At 57.3% G+C, this 13,259-nt stretch overlaps 3 protein-coding genes across 3 annotated transcripts; all 3 read left to right on the forward strand.

Annotated features, from left to right (window-relative positions):
• Positions 1–5,569: 5,569 nt before the first annotated feature.
• MYCTH_2061546 (uncharacterized protein) lies at positions 5,570–6,933 on the forward strand (the record flags this gene model as incomplete). Its single annotated transcript, XM_003662463.1, has 2 exons — positions 5,570–5,710; positions 5,791–6,933. 2 exons carry the CDS (start codon positions 5,570–5,572, stop codon positions 6,931–6,933), a joined length of 1,284 nt encoding a protein of 427 aa, XP_003662511.1.
• A 596-nt stretch (positions 6,934–7,529) lies between these two features.
• MYCTH_94462 (uncharacterized protein) lies at positions 7,530–8,583 on the forward strand (the record flags this gene model as incomplete). Its single annotated transcript, XM_003662464.1, has 8 exons — positions 7,530–7,613; positions 7,676–7,740; positions 7,799–7,836; positions 7,866–7,915; positions 7,948–8,106; positions 8,160–8,186; positions 8,391–8,517; positions 8,555–8,583. 8 exons carry the CDS (start codon positions 7,530–7,532, stop codon positions 8,581–8,583), a joined length of 579 nt encoding a protein of 192 aa, XP_003662512.1.
• A 1,738-nt stretch (positions 8,584–10,321) lies between these two features.
• On the forward strand, positions 10,322–13,124 carry MYCTH_68509 (dihydroxy-acid and 6-phosphogluconate dehydratase-like protein; the record flags this gene model as incomplete). Its single annotated transcript, XM_003662465.1, has 5 exons — positions 10,322–10,610; positions 10,838–10,935; positions 11,012–11,019; positions 11,100–11,207; positions 11,305–13,124. Exons 1-5 carry the CDS (start codon positions 10,446–10,448, stop codon positions 12,804–12,806), a joined length of 1,881 nt encoding a protein of 626 aa, XP_003662513.1. The 5' UTR covers positions 10,322–10,445.
• Between the last annotated feature and the right edge of the window lie 135 nt (positions 13,125–13,259).

Raw genomic sequence — 13,259 nt, forward strand, 5'->3', positions numbered from 1 at the left:
CTTGCCGCATCCCCTTGCCGTGGCTCTCGGCCGCGAAAGGCAGGACAATGAGAGTTTTGACTGGCCGGCTGGTGTCACACGTTGCCTCGGGTCAAAGGCTTTATCGACGAGGACGGCTCACTCAGGCGCTGTCTGTCCTGTTCATGTCGGGGCAGCTTGGATTGGGAAGCTTTTGGCGAGAGGCAAGCACGCCAAATAGGGCGGAGTCCGTCTTCATGGAGTCGAGAGACTTGCCAGGTGTGGTTGTGAAAGCCGAGATCGACACACGGATCCTTCCCTCTCTCCGGAGTAGCCTCCGGATATTCTGGATACCTACGTATCTACTAGTATTTGGCGGTTGCAGGGAAGAGTACGGGTTGCTTCGTCCGAGTCAACTCCCAACGCTGCATTCCCAATTCTCTGATGAAATGGCAATGCGACACTCAAACCCACATTCTTCTGAGCGGTGCCCAGTCTTGTATGGAGGTAGTTATCCCGCACGTGCACAAGGTGCACTTCCCTTCTAAACGGCCAGCAGTCGTACACGGCCCTCAGGCTGCATGCATAGCGCTGCCACCTGCATCCCCAAGCCTTGGTCTCACAGAAAGGGCCTTCTGCGGGTCGGAATAAGCGCCGGGGAACAGATACGATCCGTCTCCAGGAGAACGTGGTGGAGGGGTTTGTTTGCACGCGGAAGTGATTCGGACACTTCTCGAGCTGCAAGTGATCGGCCCGGCCCGGCCCAAGATGAATGTTAAGGTAGGTCACTTTCTCGTCCACGATCGGTAGGGGAGAGATTGGTCTGCTTTTTGGTGGCTCTTCTCTCTCTCTTCCCCCCCCCTCTCTCCCTCCCTCCCTCTCTCTCTTTTGCCAAGTCACCATTTTTAAGTCACGGACTCGGCACCACTTCAAAGTACCTCACGCCGAGTTAACTATTGGGCGCGGGTGTTACCTGAAACGGCACCGGTTCCAGCATGTCAGCATTGGGTTTGAGAGATGAACCGCGCCCTTGCAGTTCGTGCTTGTGTCTTGTGTCTTGCAGCTACAAGTTAGCTCGGGTTCGGCCGTGGCTGGCTCGTCTGCTGAGCTCATCGGGGTTCGAACCCCCGTAAACTACATATGTATGTCTACGTACATACGAGTACCTGTATTTGGGCATTCCTTGGAGTTTGTGGCTTTGCCACAGGCGTGGACCATATCTGGATTGGTAACGGTTCCTGCTCCGTATCGCATTTACATACAACAACCTGTGCGCAGTACACGCTAACTCTTCTGGAAAAGGTACGTGGCGATCAGGAGATCGCACGGGCGTGAGCGTAGTAGTCTATTGCAGCGGGAACCGGCCGCGGCTTGTTCGAGATCTCCGATTCAATCATCCGCCCATTGTTAATGTCACTGTTGGAAGTCTTTCTGGAAAAGACAGGACCATTCGGATGGCGATCATCGTTCCGTATCTACAGGACAAGGGGCGGTTTTAGGCAAGCATCGATAACACGTTCGTCCGAAGAACTCGCCTTGTGGACAGACAAGAGATGACGGCCAGTTTTGGGAAGCCCACCAAGCAAAACTCTTGAGGTTGTTCTCAAGTCATTGAGATGCCGCTTCGTGTTGCTGGGCCCCGACATATTGCCGCGGAAAAAACAGGTTCATCTTGAAGCTGCAAAACTCTCCGCAATGCTCTGATGCCAGGAGATCGGGTGGAAATCTTGATCGAGCCAGAGCAAAGCGGGAGAGAACCGGCAAGTCTCATCTTGAGCTTCCTGAGCGGCGATCGGGCAAATCATGTCAATGCTAGTCCGATGTTTTCTCATATGACACCGCTCTATCCCGCAAAGCGACAAAGCTCAGCCAGAGCCCATGGCCCGAGTCTGACTGATGCTGTTCACGACCGAAGATCTCATGGGGCTGTTGAGAGCACTTCTCCCCCCCTCCCCCCCCCTACCTTTCTTTTTTTTATTTATTTATTTATTTAGAGAGAGAGAGAGAGAGAGAGAGAGAAAAGCTAAACTCCGCTGGGCTGGATGGTAGGTGTTGTGGGCTGTCGTTTAGCACGTGCCGATGCCACACTGCTACCGCCGCACTTCAGAGGCGAAGTACTGTGTAGGCTGCTCGTTGCCCCGGTCATCTTGTGCGTGGTGGATCGCTGATGAGGGAGCTCTTTACCCGCGCGAACGAGAAGAGCCTCCTCACGCGCCGAAGCTTGTGTTTCCACCAGATTACTTCCATTCCGGCACACCTAGTTCGTAAATGGGCAGAGAGGACATGTGCATGGTCACATAAGGTGACGTGGTGGCAAGGCGTACTAAGGGCTGGCTTTATGTGGTGTAGCGTGCTGACGATACGTTTCTGCCGCAGTTGGGATGATATGTACGGGAGCGGCCCCGAACTCGCCTCCTGTCCCGCTTCCACGGGAAGTGAGAAGGAAGCTGAGCTGTTCCCGTGCTGTTCCCGGGGAAGTCGGGCGAACAAGGCACACCGGTAAACTAAACACGAGCGGCAGGCGACGGGATCGATGGGCCTCAGACTCCAAGCCCGCTTCCTCGCTCGCTGGAGGCCAATGGCGTCTGTGCTTCGTGTTCTCTCTTGTCGTCCGATGAGCTGGAATAAGGTTGAGGGCTGCATCAGCCTCCCGTCATCGGGCAATCTTTCGGTTGAGATCGTTTCGGCCGGTTCCTGGTCGAACTCGTATAGATATGACCGGGCCTAGTTTTTGGGTCGGCGTACCGAGGGCGGGCAGTGTGGCCCGCGAGGCGCTTCATCGTCGTCCAGTGTCGTCGCCGCGCTAGAGAGTTGAGGTTGCGGGTGGGGTGGCCGAGGGGTGGTCAGGGCTTGTGTGGGGAGGCCCGATATGGCAAGGCCTGAGACACGGCTGAGGATGGCAAGCGGTTAGCGAGTTTGAGGGGCTCCTCCCACCCTAAGCCGGATCTGGGACCTGAGGCTTTTGCAGGGACCCGCTCACTCCCGCTGCCCCGCGCTTGAGCCAGCGCAACCCGTCGCAGCCCATGTTCATTCCGTTCTCTTTTGAGTGGGCTTCGGCTCGGCGACTGCATCCGCTCCGTTCGTTTGGTTTGACGTCTCATCCCGTTGAAACATGACATTGTTTCTAACCCAATCGCCGGGGGCCGAAAGCCGAGAATTGACAAGGCGAGAGAATCCTGGACAGCATTGGATACGACCCGAGAGCCCGACCTGCTTCAAGGCATGAATGACATTGTTCCTGCAAGGCGCAGAAGCCAGCGGTCGGCGCGTGTGGTCGGCGGCTCCACGCCTTCTCTCATCGGCCAAGATCCTGGAAATGCCTCCGTCTGACCTTGGCTATGAGAATTCGAGGCATATCGAGATTTTTTTTTTTTTTTTTTTTTTTTTTTTTTTTTTTTTAGGTAGCAAACGCATCCGCAGCGACACATCCACAGGCTGACCAAGCGGATGTCTGGCGATGGCACATGGCATTTTGCGGGAGGTGTAGGGCCTGTCACCACGAAGAAAACGCCTCAGCGGGCCTTGATTCCGAACGATCAATGCGCTGGCAGCGATGCTTCAATCAAAATCACGACGACTAATTGTTTTGTTGATCACAGTATTGTGAGTGTTTGTCCATAGCAGCAACCCCTTGATCGAGGAGGCATCGGCCAAGAGCGGGGCGAGCAAAGAAGACCGTCCAATTAAGCATGACGGGCAGGCACCAGGGTAGTTCTGTGACACTTGGTGGAAACGGCTGGCAACGGCCACGCGTGTCAAACACCAGTCAGACACAGACCTCCTTCCCGCAACCAAAACACAACAAAAAAGCTGTCCCCCAGACGCCGGCATCTCGAAGATACCCAGGGGTGACCCGGGAGATTGCCCGATCGAAGCGGCCTCTATGTGCGTGCTATACTGGATGAGATCGAGACAGGGCTGAAACGATGCGTACCCAGAAGTCGCTTGCTTGTTCCTCGCTACTCCTCGATTTTTGGACCGAGTCTGAACCTTCGCGCAGGTTGCTGCCTCGCGCTCCGACCTGTCAACCATCGCCGCCAAGTCGCAAGACTGCAAGCCCACATGCACGGCGCTAACGCACTTTTTGGCTTACACGATTACCCGTGGCAAGAGAGCTTTCTGAATCGGTCAGAATCGGACCGTACGAAGCTTCGACGACGGACAATGGTGAGAGAGGGTTGCAACATGCATCCCCCCTCTTGACTCCGCTCATCTCTTTCCCTTCGACGCTCAGGTTCAACACAACTGCCGTCGGTGGTGATGCACCGCCGTTTATTACTGAGTCAGCTTTTCGACTTGTCCGACTGTTCTTTCCAGGGTGGGAAGGGGGGAGATCGGGACACATCTTAACAAGAGTTGTTCAGGACAACAAGCGATGCCCTCGTATCGCCGCGGGGTGTCGAAAGGAGTTTTGTTCTATCCTGTCTGGGCAAGAGCATGACTTTGCGCCAGACCCCTGACACCCGGAACCGTCCTCTACCGGGCACCTTCGCCTTGGCTGATGCGGTAGCAGGGGCCGAGCGCGTTAACGCGCACGTCCGTTTCGAGTCCAGGGTTGTCATCCGTTGTTGGGATGATCCGGGCGTATCTCGCTCTGTGATTCAGCACGCCGGGCAACGGCGGCCTTCTCGCGCGCCGCAGTCCCCAACAGGATTTTGAATCTGCAACCGGAATCTATCTCTCTGTTATACCCAGCGCGTCGTGATCGCGGCGCTGGTTGGGCCTGACAGGGCCGCCTGCGGGTCGGTCACCTCGTCTCTCTCCCCTGCACAACTTTACAAACATACCCCGTCCAGCCCAGTGTAACCACCATCCCGGCCCCTCTCCTCTCGGAAAGGGTCTCCACATAGGTCTGTAACAGGCCGCAGGCCTGGGTGTGTGCCCTCCCCCCCTGGTCCGCCTTGCGTGACAGGATGAGCCTCAGCCGGACGTCATGCAGCAACACCATGCATTATTACCCATCGTCTCTCTTCCCTCCCCCGCAAAGGCTTTGTTTTTTTTTTCTCGCTCCTTCTCCTTTAACTTCCATACCCACCGAGTCCATCTGTGGATATTCTTCACCCATCAGTACGCTGTTGCGCGTGCCCCTTTCTTTTTCCTGTTTCTCTTCTCGCAGCTAACGTTGTCGCTCTTTCGTTGTTACCAACTAGCTTGGCTGCCCACATTCTTTTAGGGGAGAAATATTTCGATTCTTGAACGGTATAATCTGGTCTATTATACTGAATCTCTTCGCCTGGTCGAACTTTTTGTTTCTCTTACGCTCTTGGAGCATCTCGACTGGTTTCTCGTCCCTGGGTCCATTCTTCGATGACTGGTTTACTCACTCTCCCATAACGAGTGCCTACGACCTGGTCGCCCTTGGGCATCGTCAAACGCTCTCACTGCGGAGTATTCCATTCACCCCCACGCGGCCTATACAGAAACAAGTCGACTTCAGTTCTTGCAGCAGCTAGTCCTGCTTGTTCTTTTTTTACGACCACTACCTTTATTTTCTCCACCATCATTAACTACGGGTTCCTGATACGTATCGTCTGGGACGACAGTGGAACTCGAAAGCGCCTTCAGAGAATAGGATTTGGGACAAGAAAGACACCTGAAAATCTGGGTCACAATGTCTCCGACCATGCACATGACAGGGCATCATGTTCCGTACATGCCCAGGTCAGATGCCATAGATCGCCACGACTATGGCATCAACAAGAACAGGAAAGCGGCTTCGACTGGCGGTGGGCGAGCTTGGAGCGAAGACGAGGTATGCAGCGAAGCCCCGGTCTTGAACGAAGGGGGAATAATCTGGACGAGGGTCAAGCAATTAACAGCCACCGCGCGTAGGAAGCGTATCTTCTCCGTACGCGTATGCAAAAGATGCCGTATAAGCATATCGCCGCCCACCTAAAAAAAACGGAGCTTGCATGCCGCCTTCATTACCACCAGCTTAGTCACGGCAGCAATCGCCGCAAGCGCACGACCTCCACGTCGTCGGGATCCTCGAACAGCAGTCACTCGCCGGTCCTCCAGACTTCGATGCCTTCCCCTATCCGCGAGCACGGTGGGGCGACCAGCAGGTCTGTCTCTCCTCTTGATTCGATTTATCGCTCCAACAGTCCGGGCGGCATCCAGCTTCCCAGCATCATGTCGGCAACTGCCCCCAACAACCACTCGCCCCGCCTCCCCACCATCCTTCCGAAGCCCGCATCCATGAGCCCAGCCCAGGCGTCATCAACGAACTCGTCAGGCTCGGCCGGCACCGCGTCCCCGCAGGCATCCCGCGGGTACCCCACTCCCCTACACGACACCCACCCGCATACGGGAGCGCCCGTGAACTCGGCCGGCTACCGCGATGGCGCCAACCCCTCCGCGCGCGGCTCCCGTGGGGGCGCGCCCCACCACGGCCCCGGCCGCGGAAACCTCCGGCTGGACTGCTCCGCCCTGCCACCCCCTCCGTCTGCCAACGGCCTGCCCGCCCCGCCGGGCCTCGTGGCAAGCCACCCGGTAGACATGGCGCGCCTGACGGCCGCCTACAACGCCCACCGCGCGTCCTTCTGGGCCGCCGTCGCGGCCGACTACGGCCCCAGCGCCAACCCGCTCGTGCTCGAGCAGGCGTGGCGCGGGACCTCGGCGGGCAACGGCACCCAGCCCAACGGCAGCGGCAGCGGCAGCGGCAACAGCCCATGTGCCGGGGGCGGTGGCGCGGGCAGCATCGCGAACCTGGGAATCGCAGCGCAGACGCCCATCACCCCGGTCGGTAGCCCGGAGGACCAGGCATACTCGGCTTGCGGCGGTAGCAGTGGCGGCAGCGTCGTCCACCATCCGGGAAACAGCGGCGGCGGCGGCGGCGGTCACCACGGCAAGCCGGATAGGACGCGGATCAGCGCCATCCTCGGGATCGATGCGAACCCGAGCAGTCCGAGCGAGAGGGAGATGGTCAGGCGGATGGAAGAGGAGAGAGGGGCAGTCGGGCTGGGGATGGCCTGAGCGTTTTTTTGCCTATACCGTGCGTTGTGTGGATGTTGTTCTCTTCTTGACGATTCGTTTGGGAAGATCCGTGCGTTTTTGCTAGGAGACGAGCGAAAGAAGAGGTGGTTTTTGGGTTGGGGGGGGGGGGGGGGGGAGGTGGGTTCACGATGTTCAGATGACGAGGGGGCAAGCGGGAAGCGGGTTGGGTTGGTCCTTTGACTTGGCAATGTCTTGGTTCCTTTTTTTTCCCTTTTTTCTTTTGACCCTTTTACCTTTGTTCTTTTGGCATGGTCTTCGATGATGCTCTAGGCTTTCTGCGTGCCTTCCGCTTCGCCGGAGGCACAGTTTACCCTCGGTTGGTGGTTGGGGTCCTGCTACCCCTTGCTTTCTCCCCTGTGGTTGACAAAGGGTTGGGTGGGGTCGAACGATGGATGAAGTCACGACGACGACAGGTTTTGGTTGGAAACGAACGGCATCATGAGGACGACCAGGACGCAAATGCTTCACGATCTATGGTTTCCACCTTTATCCTGCTTATCTCTGCTTGACCCAATTCAAACGTCCTGGATTTATCAGTAGCTCGGAGGGGATGCGGTGTGGAGGATTGGGTCAGCATGCTGAACGGATTGAATGGATTGAATGGATTGAATGGATCGGAAGAGCTAGCTCAGGGCGGCCGTACAGGGCAAGGGGGGGTTGTGGGCCGGCTGCTTCGAACTTTACACTAGTGTAAGACCGGAATTGTTATTACGTGCAGTAGCAATTCTTATCAGTTGCCAAGGTGCACATTGCAATGTCAACTGGCGGCTTAGTTGGCTGGTGTATGTATGTCTGTCTGTCTATCTGTCTGTCTGTCTGTATGTATGTACTGTATTGCGTAAAGGTGCCAAGGTCAAGACCTTATCAGTCTAGTACCTAGTGGTATGTAGGTACTGTACATACATACCTAGGCATGTCTCTACACTGCTACGCTGCTAGTACTCAGACTAGTACTAGTATAGTGAGACCTACTGCATGTTTGAATGCATGCAGCTTGGATGCGCCATGCTCTGCACCTATTCTGTGCCCCTGTCAACCACATCCTTCGGCCCGGGACTGAGGCGAGGTGGCAGGTCTAAACCCGGTTCACACCGACGGGAGTTGCAGATAGTAGCTTCAACTGACCACTCGGGAAGTATAAAGCACACAAGGGTACGCAGTAGTGTACGATCCGTATGTATGTATGTACACGTAACTCGTACTAGCGCACTGGCATATTACCACTACCAGGGGTACGTCTGAGCTTGGCGCCAGGTTGGGGCCTGTGATTATCAATCACTCACCTGAGCCCGGCTTCCTCGAAAGCGAAACCCCGGTGCGGCTTACAACGGTACTGTATAGTGTACTCATTACTCCGTATACTCTTCAAGCGTCCGATGCCAACCCATCAAGGTTCCTGCTATAGCCGTGTAATGTACGCCGTAAGTATGATCTAGGGAAAAGCGGCCGGGACGATGGGACCTGCAAGCATGAATGACCACTACTTTCAGAGTTTGCCAGGTGCGAATCGTATGCCGTCAAGTGGTCCAGACGCCGTTCCACGGAGTGACACTACTTTACAGAGTAAGCTACCCCGTAGTGTATGTACAAACTTGGATAGTCGCAGTCTCGCTTCTGGCGGATACTTGACATGACAGAAGCAGCGGCTCTATTTGTTGTTACATTCGATGCAACCTTGGAATCCTGGAATACCAAGAGTGTGTGTTTGCGTCATGTCGGCTCCTTTCTCTCGGGCCCGCTCGGAGAGAAAAAAAAAGAAGAGAAAAATCAGGAAACAAAAACGGAAAAGAAAAGGAGGAAACGGAGGAAAAGAAAGGAGAAACCGGACCCATCGCTTATTCTCCCGTCTCCTAATCGGCCTGTTGTGTCTTGTGGACAATCGCTTTGTTGATCAGCGCATCTCCAATCCGTCATAATGGGGTTTGGGGCAGTCACAGGAATCACCCAAACCCCGCAGCGCTCGGTTGACGATTACCGGTGGAAGTTTCCGCCCTGAGGGTCCTCTGTAGTAGTACACTTATACTCACTTTAGGGCACGCTTTGAATCCCAAATCTGGCACGCTTTGACACCTTCAGTTGAGGTGCTGTACTTCTAATCCAACACCCACGTAGTAGTGTAAGTACATACATACATGTATGCTGAAGTGTCACTTTGGATTGGACCCAGATGTGCGCTGCCTGAGGTGGTCCGTTGCTGTGCTGTTGTGGCACCTTGCAAGGGTGCAACCACCGATAAGCTACTACGTATTTTTCAGTGTGTGATCCGTACCATGGAATTTTTACAACTTGGATACGTCGGCATACATAACTTTACCGAAACGCAATTCGCAGCACCAACACTACTCCGTAATACATACATACATACATACCTACATTGCCTGCCCCGGCTATCCGTCGGCCTGGGGCTTTATCCCATGCCAACCACGTGTACGGAACGCCGCAGCAGGGCGTACATCGTAAGCCTGCGGCAAGTCGTTCTTTTCGCGCTAAAATGACGCCGCTGGCTCGACTTGGTGCTGGGCGGCGATGCAGCTGCGGCGCGCGCAGCAGCCGAAGCCGGCGGCGACTCGGCGCCTTTCCGCTTGGTCGAATCTCGCCCTGCAGCAGGCACCTCTCTGTCTATTCACGACATCACCACATCACCGACGTCGCCCTGCAACTCTCTCGACGCATGTCGCATCAAGGGCCCCAACGAGACGCGATTTCCGAAGCCCGTTCTTGACAAAGTACAGAGTAAGCAGCCGACCTGTCTCTGATCGGACCGTTGCCGGCGCACATCAACTGGTGGACTGGTGCTGCTGTGCTGGCTTCCGAGTGGGACTCTCTTTTTTTCCCACAGGGATCTGGCGACTTTCCAGTCGGATTCTACTAGTAGCGGCCTCCACTGACCCGGACAGCCAATCCCGGCCAAACGCTCTGGTGACGGACAGCGGTCAAGGTTCATCTCTGTCGTCAGGGTTTGCTCACCGAAAGATGGACCCGAGAAGCTTGGATGGAGCTCGTCATCCGGAACGCACACACACACACACACACACCCCTTCCCCGGCTGCTTGCTGCTGGGTAGGGTACATATGTACAAGCAACCGAACGGTTAGAGGTCCCTGATCAAACTGTCGCCCCTCCGGTTGCTGTCCGGGGAAGACGTGAAAGCATCCGGAAAGCTGAGACGCCAGCTCGCTCCCGAAGGAATTTGTCGCGGCATCTCCGGCTACTTTGTGAATATCTGCCTATCCGCTGCTTGCCGCATTGCTCGTCCCCCCCCCCCCCCCCCAAAAAAAAAAAAAAAAATAGACGTCACAGAGTGGCTACCATCTCAAGCTTGTTAATATCATCCGCACCCCTACTGCTCCTTGCTTCCCCCAAACGGCTTTATTTAGGTCGTCGGGCTGATATCGCGCTTCGTCGACGCTCGCCCTCTAAAGCGGTGATCGCTTTCTTACAGAAAAAAACAACCCAATCAACAATACTGACTCCCTACCTCTTCCATCAGCATGGCTCCTCATGCAAACGAGGCCCCGGTGGGCCAGAATGACCATCCCGATCGGAACCTGCCCAAGCCTGGCGATTACCTCCAGTTCGACTGCCTTCCCCCGGGCGGTCCCCTCAACCGTTGGTCCCAAGTCTTGACGAGAGGACATGATTTCCCCGGTGCCCAGGTAAGCCACTTCCCCAGGTCCGGCGAGGTCATGAAGAGACGCCCCCCTCTTGGTTGGCCCCGGCTGTCAGCGTCGACATCCCCAGATGCTCCCCGCCGTGAGCGCGATAAGGCGGCGAGATGCGGAGTTGCGCTCAAGGGATCGAGTAGAGCACCGGTCTTCGATTTCCAGATGACCGGCAGGAGGCCGAGATATTGATGGGCTGATGGACATGCCGTCTTTTCTAGGCCATGCTCTATGCCGCCGGCGTTCCCAACAGGGACATGATGAAGAATGCGCCCCAGGTGGGCATCGCGACGGTGTGGTGGGAAGGGAATCCGTGCAAGTAAGTCTTGTTCCTTCCTCTCCCGCGCTTGGCTTGGTCACACCGAGCATCGGATGACTGACTTGGGAGCCTATAGCACGCATCGTGAGTGACCCCCCCTCCCCCCCCCCTTTCTGCTGACCCCTATGAAGGTACCCTCCTCTTCTAATACAAGGGGGGACAAGTGCTCGAACTTGGCAACATCGTCAAGAAGTCGGTCGAGCAGCAGAAGATGCTCGCGTGGCAGTACAACACCATCGGCGTCTCGGATGGCATTACAATGGGCGGAGACGGTGAGTTAGGGAGGACAACCCCTCTCGCCCGCCCCCCCGAACGGGGAGGGAGGGGCTTGGCTTAGCTAGGGATATATGTTGCTCACTCGCGGCCCAGGGATGAAGTTTTCGCTACAGACGCGAGAGATCATCGCCGACAGTATCGAAACGGTGACCTGTGCGCAGCGCCACGACGCCAACATCAGCATCCCGGGCTGCGACAAGAACATGCCCGGCGTCGTCATGGCAGCTGCCCGCCACAACCGGCCCTTCCTCATGATCTACGGCGGCACCATCCGCAAGGGCCACTCCTCGCTCCTCGACAAGGAGATCAACATCTCGACGTGTTACGAGGCCTCGGGCGCCTACATGTACAACCGCCTGGAGGCCAAGTGCAAGATGCCCTCGGGCGCCGACGCCACCCCGAGCGACGTCATGGAAGACATCGAGAGGCACGCGTGCCCCGGCGCGGGCGCCTGCGGCGGCATGTACACGGCCAACACGATGGCGACGGCCATCGAGGCCATGGGGCTGACCCTGCCCGGATCGTCGTCCTTCCCGGCAACGTCCCCGGAGAAGCGCCGCGAATGCGAGCGCGCGGCCGAGGCCATCCGCACGTGCATGGAGAAGGACATACGGCCGCGCGACCTCATGAGCCGGGCCGCGTTCGAGAACGCGCTCGTCGTCAGCATCGTCCTCGGCGGCAGCACCAACGCGGTCCTGCACTTCCTGGCCATGGCCAACACGGCCGACGTCCCGCTCACCCTCGACGACATCGACCGCACCTCCAACCGGACCCCTCTCCTCGCCGACCTCGCGCCGTCGGGGCGGCACTACATGGAAGACCTGTACGCCGTCGGCGGCACCCCCGCCGTGCTCAAGACGCTCATCGCCCACGGGCTCATCGACGGGTCCGTCCCCACCGTGACGGGCAAGACGCTGGCCGAGAACGTGCGCGACTGGCCGTCGCTGCCCGAGGGCCAGAAGATCCTCCGGCCCCTGTCGGACCCGATCAAGAAGACAGGCCACATCCGGGTGCTCCGGGGCAACCTCTCGCCCGGCGGCGCGGTGGCCAAGATCACGGGCAAGGAGGGCCTGTCGTTCACGGGCGCGGTGCGCACGTTCGACAAGGAGCACGAGCTCAGCGACGCGCTCGCCCGCGGGGCCATCCGGCCCGACGCCGGCAACCTGGTCCTGATCGTCCGGTACGAGGGCCCCAAGGGCGGGCCCGGCATGCCCGAGCAGCTCAAGGCCAGCGCGGCCATCATGGGCGCCGGCCTGCGCAACGTCGCCCTCGTCACCGACGGCCGCTACAGCGGCGCCAGCCACGGCTTCATCGTCGGCCACGTCGTCCCCGAGGCCGCCGTCGGCGGGCCTGTCGCCCTCGTCCGCGACGGCGACGTCGTCACCATCGACGCCGTCGCCAACCGCATCGACGTCGTCGAGATCCCCGGCGTCGGAAAGGGCCCGGAGGCCGTCGCCGCCGAGTTTGACCGCCGGAGGAAGGAGTGGAAGCCCCCCAAGATGAAGCCCATGCGCGGCGTGCTGGCCAAGTACGCCCGGCTGGTCGGCGATGCCAGCCACGGGGCCGTGACGGACGTGGGCGAGTCAGCATGGTAAAAAGAGAGAAGAAAAAGGCCAAAGAACAAACAATTGGTCATTTCTTTTTTTTCTCCTTTCTTCCTTGTTTCTTTGTTGTGGTCTTGTGGGGATGGCAGGTTGGTTGGGGGGGAAAAGGGGGTTGGGGGGCCGGGGTGGATGGGCAAGGGATTCATCATCTCCAAAGACTGGGTAAAGGTTGTCCTGGCTACCTACCACACGGTGCATCAAAGTATGAGACCGCTATACAAGTATGCATTGCATAGATGACGGTAGACGGACGGGTAGACGGGGTTTTATTGAAAAAGAGGTCACAGCATGGATCTCAACCCATCACACAATCACCGCTGTTAATTATCTGTGTGTTGGTCCTGGAACTCATACAAAGAAGGGGCGGCGCCATCTTTGGACAGATAGATACGCGAGGCAATACTAAAAATACAAAATACAGGGGAGGCTGATCAGCGTAACGGA

Source organism: Thermothelomyces thermophilus, chromosome 3 (genome assembly GCF_000226095.1).
Source record: "Thermothelomyces thermophilus ATCC 42464 chromosome 3, complete sequence".
Taxonomy (NCBI): domain Eukaryota; kingdom Fungi; phylum Ascomycota; class Sordariomycetes; order Sordariales; family Chaetomiaceae; genus Thermothelomyces; species Thermothelomyces thermophilus.